Source organism: Electrophorus electricus, chromosome 3, assembly GCF_013358815.1.
Source record: "Electrophorus electricus isolate fEleEle1 chromosome 3, fEleEle1.pri, whole genome shotgun sequence".
NCBI lineage: Eukaryota > Metazoa > Chordata > Actinopteri > Gymnotiformes > Gymnotidae > Electrophorus > Electrophorus electricus.
In genome coordinates this window covers 31840567-31851352 of record NC_049537.1, presented here as the reverse complement: position 1 = coordinate 31851352, position 10786 = coordinate 31840567, and the positions used below count along the sequence as shown (strand labels likewise).

General features: G+C 42.1%; 1 protein-coding gene across 1 annotated transcript; it reads left to right on the top strand.

Annotated features, from left to right (window-relative positions):
* Positions 1-328: 328 nt before the first annotated feature.
* nmbr (neuromedin B receptor) lies at positions 329-7806 on the top strand. Its single transcript, XM_027019332.2, has 3 exons — positions 329-729; positions 4473-4818; positions 7338-7806. The coding sequence occupies exons 1-3, from the start codon at positions 329-331 to the stop codon at positions 7734-7736; spliced, it is 1146 nt and encodes a 381-aa protein (XP_026875133.2). The 3' UTR covers positions 7737-7806.
* Positions 7807-10786: the final 2980 nt, after the last annotated feature.

Sequence of the window (10786 nt, the reverse complement as noted above, 5' to 3'; positions counted from 1 at the left end):
TTATAATTTGATACATTGGTGTAAATGTGTAATACATAAATAAATAAGCTTAAATGTTTTCACAATTGTAACGAACTTGCTCTGTGTGCACTAACAGAAACAAAATGTAAAAATCCAAAACAGGAGGTATTGCTCTGTGTTTGAAGTCATCCCCGCCCCCAACACTAAGGGTACTGGAGGGATGACACCCCCCCTTCACGTGCATGTGCTTCACTCTCAGCCCGGGCAACCTGCCAGAGAACCGCGCGCGCGTTTCAGCACCAACTTTACAGAACAGCTCCCGCGCCTTTGAGCGCGCTTCTCCCAGAAGAACTTAAACCGCGCGAACATGGATAACGCCTTAGATGCGTCTTTATCCAACCACACGCGTGTCTCCGATAACTTCACCGACGACTGGATATCCGATGGAAGGGAAACATTTAACTTCGTTATTCGCTGCGTCATTCCATCAGTTTATATACTTATAATAACAGTTGGTTTACTGGGCAACATCACTCTCGTAAAGATTTTTATCACTAACAGCGCAATGCGAAGTGTGCCAAACATTTTCATCTCTAGTTTGGCTGTAGGAGACCTTTTGCTTTTGGTCACTTGTGTGCCTGTGGACGCAGTCCGGTATTTCTACGAGGAATGGATGTTTGGTACCGTAGCTTGTAAGCTCATACCGGTCATCCAGCTCACCTCGGTCGGGGTCTCCGTCTTCACGCTCACGGCGCTAAGCGCCGACAGGTAAGTTGGAGTCTTCCTTTGATTTGCTCTAACTTCACATCACTATCCAAACAGAAGAAACACTAATACGCACATATGTAGTGTCAAACATATAGCAAGAACTATATAAACCTCAAAACAATAAGTTAAATCTCTGTGCTATTATCGTGCTCCATTTAAAATGGTGCAGTGACGCAAAATAAACTAATTGCGGAATGTTGATTATTTTTGTCCCGCATACTGCAGTTCATTCATTTCCACGGACCTCAAAAGTTATCCATATTGTATTGGTACGGAGCCATGCGCTCAGAATCTGTTATTCCACAGAATTTACTGTTGCGTTCACGTACTCTTCCAGTCGCGAGCATCCTACTTTGTCTCGAAAGCCCCATACATACGAGACCAAATAATGAGACGCGCATGGATTTGCGTCAATTGAAAACCAAAGTCATTCAGTAGAACTAATAAATCTATAAGGAATGTTCGTGTTTTCGTGTCTGATTTGTAGCTTTGTGAAATCACATCTTAATGAGGGTGGGATTCATATTCTCATTATTAAGACTTTGCGTGTACCAGACCTACAATAAATAATACGATTAACATGGCTTGATAATGGGGCGAGTGTGTCCAGAACAGAACAGAAAGCCTGGTCTTTTGGGAAGATCTGTTCGTCTGTTCATGATATTGGAAGGCTTGCTTTGAGGACTAAACCGTAATATGTTTGCTTCATTCCCAATTCCCCTGCTCTGTTCTAACTTTAGGTTTCTTTAGAACATTTTGTGAGTAAAGAGTTTTAGGCCTGTGCTTAACTCAGCTCATGGCACATGTACTGAATGGTTGCATTTATCTCCAAGATGTCCTGAACCTGCAGACAATTAGCCTGTGGTTAGAAGTGGTATTTTCGGTATGTGCACATGTTTACACCCACACATACTCATGGCTCAGACGGACCACTGGTTAACCCTACCCCTAACCCCTAACCCTAACACTACCCTTAACCCTTACCCCTAACCCCTAATCCCTACCCATAACCCTAACCCCTACCCCTAACCCCTATCCCCTACTCCTAGACACTTTTCCCAGCTTGCTTTATGTGTTTCAGACTCCTGCCTGCTTGCCTGTCTGTCTGTCTGTGCTCCATTTGGTGAAAGTTGTGTTTTATTGTCTCATAGTTGTTTTCTTAAAATGTTTATGGAGCAACAACATAAAACCAGAAGTAGAAGCAGGGATATGTCAGATTTTAGGCTAAAATCACATATGACTAAAATCACACATGAGATAAAATCACACATGATTAAAATCACACACGACTAATATCACACATGACTAAAATAAATGTGGACATCATTTATAAATAGAATTTTTGATAACAGGTGTCTCACAGATACTGAAATTGATTTTACATCAGAGCTATCAGTTCTCCATATCAGAAATGAAAGAGCCTGGTCTGGTTCTCCAGATGTACTGCAGGACTCAGGGATTACTCAGTGTGGTGGTAGTGACGATTCCACCCCAGCCAACAACATGTCAGAGGCAGAACCAAGAGCTTCCTCTCTACCGGTCAAACGCATGAATTCATACAGACGGCAGGCGCTCATCCACGTAGGTGGGAGGCACCTGGGTGTGTTCCTGAGCTGAGTGGGATGGGAAATGAGTTATTTGTATGCCAACCCTGCTGATACCGTTAGAGCCTCAGACAGAATCCTATTACCACTTACTTTGGCCCTTACACCCACACATGAATCACAATCAAGTCCATTTGTATCCACACACTCAGTTCATATGTCCAGCCCGGCCGTCTTTATCACAGGGAGATGGGATGCCCTGACAGCTGCTGTCCCAGGTCTTGGTTTGCCTCAGACAGGCTGCTTCAGGCAGCGGTACCTGTGGTCCCAGTACAGAACTGCTGCCAAACCAGATTCACTTTACATGTGATGGCAGCAGAGTATTAAAAATATATACCTAATTAGATTATTTTATCAATAAAATCATTTCACATTTTTCCATCTGCCATAAAATTAATAAATTGAGCCCAGCAAAGGTTTATCTAAGGAATGAACGTGAATGAATGAATAAATGTGTATGAATGTATGAACGTGAATGAATGAATGTGAATGAATGTGAATAAATGAATTTGAATAAATGTGAATGTGAATGAATGTGGATAGATGAATGAATGTGAATGTAAATGAATGAATATAAATGAATATGAATGAATGAATGTTGTTTCCACTGGTTTGGCATTCTTTCACACTATAGATTTTGCAGCCTGAGTGAAAGATCTCAAAAAATGTCAGCACAAGAAAAATCTATATTTCTATTCCAGTTGAGCAAAAAAGAATGTGTTTATCATGTTGGGCATGTTGGGCAAGGGAGGAGGAAAGTTTACCCCCACCTGGGCTCTAACTGGGGTCGGATCTCACCTGGGCTCTAACTGGGGTCGGATCTCACCTGGGCTCTCACTGGGGTCTGATCTCACCTGGGCTCTCACTGGGGTCGGATCTCCCCTGGGCTCTCACTGGGGTCTGATCATATCTGTTTACCTGTGTGTTTTGTTTTTTTTACTCAGACATAAGGAGAAAAACAAAATAAGAAATAATGTATTTCTAGATCCAGAAATAATCTATAATCTATTTATGTACTCCAGGATAACCAGGAGCTGTTAGACAGTCTGACAGAAGTGGCACGTGTGTTGTACTGTGGAATCACCATGTTTAAACTTTCATGTGTACTGAACACCTCTGGATCGGCTGTTTTCAGCTTCACAGGCCTGATTTCCATTAAGTGTGAAGGAGCAAATATAAACCTGAACAAATTGTTTTCTACAGGAAATGGAATTTTACATATGATATTTTAGTTTTCATTAGACACAAAGTCATATAGTTCCCAAAGATCTGCAACGGTGAGATTCATGGACGGACTGACGGGCTGATCTAGGCATTTGAGCCGTAACACAACCAGTCTACCTTCAGTCTATGTGAATGAGCTAATAGTCAACAACACATTTCAGACAGCTGAACATTGTTGCAGGAATAAGATAATTAGATAATATGTTTACTCAATAGCCAATCACAGAACTCCTTGACAACAGCTGGTGGTTTAATTTGATTAACCTGAAATGGTGCTGGAGTCAAACTAAATGGATGAAAGACACAAAAGTAAAGTGAATGTCAATGAAAATTTCATTAAGATCTAATTTTCGTTAATGAATTTTAGTCCGTGACCTTTAAACCTATGAAATGATTACCATCTCAATAATGTAAACATTCATAATCATGCAGAATGTTACCCTGTGAAAAAATCCCAAAGCCTATTATGAAGAGATACTTTTAAAACCCCTAACGATTGTTCAGAGCCCATCAGAGCTCACTGAGAAGAGGGAAATCCATAATCCACAGCCATGGTTTAGAAATCTGTACTGTCGATTTATAATCTGTACCCACTGAGATTACATCTTTCAAATCCATGGGTACAGTTTATAAATCAAGACTATGGATTTCTAATCCATGAGTACTGATTTCTAATCCATAAATACTGATTTCTAATCCATGGGTACTGATTTCTAATCCATAGGTATGTATTTCCCTCTTGTCCAAATATTTCTCCTGAGTGATCCCTGAAGGGCGCCATAGGGTTGAGGTCAACATGGATTCAATTACCAGGGCAGGAAACTAAACCAGGCACCTCTCTTATTTACCCCTTACTGGGGCAGAAAGCCGTGGATGGTAACAGCCTAAACTCACCAGTGCGCTCCCTCTTCCCAGGCACAAAGCCATTGTGAATCCCATGGACATCCAGTCCTCCAGTGCTGTGTTATGGACCTGCTTGAAGGCAATCTCTATCTGGGTGGTGTCCATGCTCCTGGCAGTACCTGAAGCCATCTTCTCCCAGGTGGTCCACATGTCCGATGGGAACATAACCTTCACAGCCTGTGTGCCGTATCCCCTGTCCAACGAGCTGCATCCTAGAATCCACTCAGTCCTGATCTTTCTGGTCTATTTCCTCATTCCCCTGAGCATCATCTCTGTCTACTACTACCACATCGCCCGGACACTGATCAAGAGTGCTCATGACATGCCTGGTGAGGTCAGCGAGCACTCAAAACGCCAGGTAAGAGACCAGGTAAAATGTCAGGTAATAGACCAGGTAAAATGCCAGGTAAGCGACCAGGTAAAACACCGGGTAATAGACCAGGTAAAATGCCAGCTAATAGACCAGGTAAAATGCCAGCTAATAGACCAGGTAAAATGCCTGGTAATAGACCAGGTAAAATGCCAGCTAATAGACCAGGTAAAACACCGGGTAATAGACCAGGTAAAATGCCAGCTAATAGACCAGGTAAAATGCCAGCTAATAGACCAGGTAAAACACCGGGTAATAGACCAGGTAAAATGCCAGCTAATAGACCAGGTAAAACACCATGTAAAAGCCTGTAACTGAAGACATACGTGTCTTAGACTTTTTCTTAAATCAGAGGGTTTTTTTTTATTAAAATGTAAATGTTCTAGGAGCCATGATAAAACCATTAAGTATGCTAATGAGGAGCCATGATAAAACCAGATTTGAATACTCAGAATCACAGTGTTCTTTAAACACAGAACATGTATGGCCATCATGATCAGTCTTTTCAAGAATGCCTTGCTTGCTGACATGCCTTACAGCAAAACCCACAATATTAACTACACAGCAATAGCACTGGGCTGAATGAACAGAAGTGTGTGTGCAACACTGGGGATTTTGTGTTGATTTCCTCCTAGTGTGACAAATATCTTCCTGTAGTACAGCAATACCAAGGTCCTGGCTTTGACTGCCAAAGTCCACACACACTGTGATACTGATAAACTTTCTATTAAAAGTTTGAATTAAGCAAAATCAAACCACAGCCAGTACCACTGTGCTGCTTACAACATGACAATAATCCCTAAAGCCCATACCCATTAAGATTTTAATGCATAAATATTTATAAGAATGCATGAGTTGGTTTTGATGATTATAAAAATATAAATCAGAGGCCAAACAGTACAAATATATAACAAATACAAGACAGGTGTATTGTATCCCTCAAACCGAGTTTAATGCTTATAGCATTTAACCCTTTAAAGCAAAAAGAAAGCAAAGAGGTAAAACAGAGTAGGACGTGTTGAAAGCCACACAGGGGGGATGAGGGGCATGCAAGGGAGAGAAAGAGAGAGAGAGAGAGAGAGAGAGGGTGAGGGAGAGAGAGGGAAAGAGGGTGAGGGAGAGAGAGGGAAAGAGGGTGAGGGAGAGAGAGAGAGAGAGAGAGAGAGAGAGAGAGAGAGAGAGAGAGAGAGAGGGTAAGGGAGAAAGAGAGAGAGGGTGAGGGAGAGAGGGTGAGGGAGAGAGAGAGAGAGAGAGAGAGAGAGGGTAAGAGAGAGAGAGAGAGAGAGAGAGAAAGAGAGGGTGAGAGAGAAAGGGTGAGGGAGAGAGAGATAGAGAGAGGGAGAGAGAGGGAGAGAGGGTGAGGGAGAGAAAGGGTGAGGGAGAGAGAGATAGAGAGAGGGAGAGGGTGAGGGATAGAGGGAGAGAGAGAGAAAGGGTGAGGGAGAGAGAGATAGAGAGGGAGAGAGAGGGAGAGAGGGTGAGGGAGAGAGAGGGAGAGAGAGGGAGAGAGAGGGTAAGAGAGAGAGAGAAAAAGAGGGTGAGAGAGAAAGGGTGAGGGAGAGAGAGAGAAAGGGTGAGGGAGAGAGAGATAGAGAGAGGGAGAGAGGGTGAGGGAGAGAGAGAGAGAGAGCGTGCTGCTTTTACAACATAACAACAGGCAGTAGATCTCAGTTCCTCTGATGTTTCATCTGCTCCGTCTTCTTGGCTGAGACCCTGTATCGTGACAATAAAGAGATGGAAGAGCTTTTGAAAGGTTCCTTATAGCCATTTATTACATTTAAGGTCAAGAAATATTTACAGAAGATAACAGAAAAGCTGTAATATGTTGTATCAGAGAAGCAAATTCCATTAGACATAAACACAAGGGAATTTCTGCAAATAACAGAGTATCTGAACTTGCTCAGAGTGAGAACTCTAATAACTGGTGTCTAAATACAAGACATACAGGTGTTATTTAAAGACATTTTTGTCAGTGCTTTATGAATGCATCATTTCAGTATTATATTATATTTATGGCATTTAGCAGATGTTCTTATCCAGTGACTTACAAAAGTGCTTTGTCATTTCCTCATAGATACATCCTAGTACAGTACAGCAGGTCAGAGTCCAACATACCAACGAACTATAACACTGACACTTGTTTCTGGTTAGCTGTGCACTGACGCTTGTCCCAATAGCAATAATTTAATCAATTTCGGTTCACATCGAGATAAAGAACAAATCCCCAGTGTTGAATTGTAAACAGAGAAGAAAATAGAAACACATCCATGAACAGACAGGAACAATCAAGCTGCAGGTTTCTTCACTACATATTCTCATTTTCTTTCTATCCAATGGCCACAGTCAAACACCTATCTGCATCTGACCATGGTCTTTTCTCCCTCATTTAGTTCTAATCTCATTCCTTCAGTACAGATGATTTTATTCCAGGCTGTAGGGTCTGCCGTTGGTCCCGGGTGCCACAAGCAATCTGTCTGACACGTTTCTCTTTCTCTGCTCTTCTCGAGATGGAGACCCGGAAGCGTCTGGCCAAGATCGTGCTGGTGTTCGTGGGCCTATTTGCGCTGTGCTGGTTCCCCAACCACCTGCTCTACATGTACCGGTCCTTCCACTACCGGCAGGTGGACTCCTCGCTCTCACACCTGGTCGTCACCCTGCTGGCGCGTGTGCTGAGCTTCTCCAGCTCCTGTGTGAACCCCTTTGCCCTCTACCTGCTGAGCGAGAGCTTCCGCCGCCACTTCCACAGCCAGCTGACGTGCCAGGGACACCAGCGGCAGGAGCGCGGCTCCAGCTACCTGCAGAGCACCTCCGCCATTCGCATGACCTCCATAAAGAAGAGCAACCCCGGCCTCGCCAATGGCCCCGCCCAACCTGGCCCCATCAATAAGCTTGCAGTGCGTATCTAGTGTCAGACTGGAAGATCTCGTGAGAGTCCAGAGCATTAGCTTGACCTGCACTGACTTTAGCAGCAACAGAGAAGCATGGTTTCCAGATCTGGGAGTGGGATAACACTCTGGGGATTTTGGATACAGCTATTTGAGGGATGGAGGGATGATAGAAGGCAGGCAAATATCGGAGTAGCGTTACAAATATTACATACATCTTTCCTTTTCGGGAATAACTTCGTTTGCGTTGAGTTGCATCGCTGAACTACATGAAAACTGAATCATATCTCTTTATATTCATATTATAGTCATATCTCTTTATATTCTTACTGCACCAAAATGGTAAATGGATATTTCACTAATTGTTATTTTTAATCAGAATATTCAAACTTTAGTATGCGAAGGGGATTCTCAGTTTTCAGTCATGCCAAGTGCATTTAACGCATCATCTGAATTCCCCAGTGTAGACAAAGCAAGAACAGTGTCACTGTTTAATGAAATAAGAAGGATAAGAATGTTAGGGTACAAGACAATCAGAGTAACCGATATTCTCCAAATAATTATGTGTCAATGGCAGACTACATCACACAGTAAACTTAGTGAGGAAACATCCATTTTAGGGCATGCATAGTTTTCACAATATCAGCACATATTTAAATCCTGGAAGGCACTGTCACTGAGAATATTAACTCTGTCTGCATGAAATCAGCATATGTCTGATTATATAATGGACAGCATCTGTAAAACTCTCTGTGTAAATGAAAGCAGACAGATCTTTAAGCCCAAGTCAGCATTAGTCTTTCTTCACTGGTTAATTTTAAATTATTGTACTCACACACACACACAGAGAGACAGAAAGAGAGAGATTGAGAGAGAGAGAGAGAGAGAGAGAGAGAGAGAGAGACAGACAGAGAGAGAGAGAGAGAGACAGACAGAGAGACAGAGAGAGAGAGAGAGACAGAGAGAGAGAGAGACAGAGACAGAGAGAGAGACAGAGAGAGAGAGAGAGAGAGAGAGACAGAGACAGAGAGAGACAGACAGAGAGAGAGACAGAGAGAGAGAGAGAGACAGAGAGAGAGAGAGAGACAGAGACAGAGAGAGAGACAGAGAGAGAGACAGAGAGAGAGAGAGAGAGAGAGAGAGAGAGAGAGAGGAGGGACTGAGTGAAAGAGAGAGTAAAAGGAAATTTCAATTTCACAGACCTTTTAGTGAATGTCAAAACCAAACTATGTATGTATTTGATTTAATGAAACTCTCTAATTATCATATTCACCAACGATTCACTCAGCACATCACATCAGCTCAGTCACACACAGCTGGTCTGGCGGCGTCCCAGGAAGCTGAACATTCCCTTCCATTGCCTTCCTGTTGCCGTATTTCCGCGGAATTACCGCGGACTGATAAACAGGCAGTTTGGCTTTGGAGGCGTTAATGATATAATGCTTCTGCAAAGCCTTCTGGGGAAAAACTGAGCAGTAATAATTGTAACAAAACTAGACAGCTAAATCAGACAGCTGCATGACTGCATTTGGGTTCATGTTTCCAATAATATGTGACGTGTCCTAAAGGTTTATATGACCTTCACCTAATACTAACTTCACCTAATACTAACCTGACCTAATACTAACATCACCTAATACTAACCTGACCTAATACTAACATCACCTAATACTAACCTGACCTAATACTAACTTCACCTAATACTAACCTGACCTAATACTAACATCACCTAATACTAACCTGACCCAATACTAACATCACCTAATACTAACCTGACCTAATACTAACTTCACCTAATACTAACTTCACCTAATACTATCATCGCCTAATACTAACTTCACCTAATACTAACTTTACCTAATACTAACATCGCCTAATACTAACATCACCTAATACTAACTTCACCTAATACTAACCTGACCTAATACTAACATCACCTAATACTAACATCGCCTATTACTTACATGACCTAATACTAACATGACCTGACACTAGTCTTTAACTTGAACCATGCACAATTTGACACTATTTGATTTATGGTCTGCTGCTTTATAAGTATAAACTTAGCATTTAATCTTCTGTTATCTTTTGTATTGTAAATATCACCATCATCTCTTTGCTTTAAACTGTGGAGCTTCTGTATTTTCAGTGATCTTCTGAGCATTGATCGTGCCTGTTTTGTTTATGTTTAATTATGTATCAGTGATTCATGGTGTTTGATTAAATGTGATATTATCTCCAAAGCTGTGGCTAATATGGACATGTTGTTTCTTTTAAAAGAGACTAAAGGAAGTAGACTGTATGAATAGGAACTGATAGCCTGATAACCTGATAACCAGTTAACCAGTTAACCTGATAACCAGTTAATCAGATAACCTGATAACCAGTTAGCCTGATAACCGGTTAACCAGATAACCAGATAACCGGTTAACCAGATAACCCGATAACCAGATAACCTGATAACCTGATAACCTGATAACCAGTTAACCAGTTAACCAGTTAACCAGTTAACCAGTTAACCAGATAACCTGATAACCACTTAGCCAGTTAACCAGATAGCTTGATAACCAGTTAACCAACTAACCAGATAACCTGATAACCTGATAACCAGTTAACCTGATAACCTGATAACCTGATAACCAGTTAACCAGTTAACCAGTTAACCGGTTAACCTGATAACCTGATAACCAGTTAACCTGATAACCAGTTAACCTGATAACCTGATAACCTGCCAGAAAATTCCACCTCAGCCATCCCAAACAAGCCCTTTGCTGTACTGATCATCTGGACCTCTTTTCCCTGCACCGAACCCTGAGGTGTCTGTTTCCAAATTGGAATTGGATCCGGTTTGTTCCATCATGCTTTCCAGTGTGTATTTAATGATGTGCGAGGACATTAGAAAGTGTGTGTGCAGGGAGAAGCTGGGGACTTCCTGTGCCTTCTCCGTACCCCTCCATGGTCTCGGGCACTGCCACACACATCCTAGCAGCTGTCCTGTGACACACGGGAAAACAAACTCAAATCAGTGCTTCACTTTAATTTAGTCAAGAGATTCTGGTCAACAGAGATAA

What these genes read in the sequence shown, in the direction of transcription:
- nmbr (XM_027019332.2), top strand. Translation starts at nt 329, where the DNA reads ATGGATAACGCCTTAGATGCGTCTTTATCCAACCACACGCGTGTCTCC. An exon ending in ACGGCGCTAAGCGCCGACAG is followed by an intron (nt 730 to 4,472) that starts GTAAGTTGGAGT and finishes CCCTCTTCCCAG; the next exon opens with GCACAAAGCCATTGTGAATC. An exon ending in GCGAGCACTCAAAACGCCAG is followed by an intron (nt 4,819 to 7,337) that starts GTAAGAGACCAG and finishes GCTCTTCTCGAG; the next exon opens with ATGGAGACCCGGAAGCGTCT.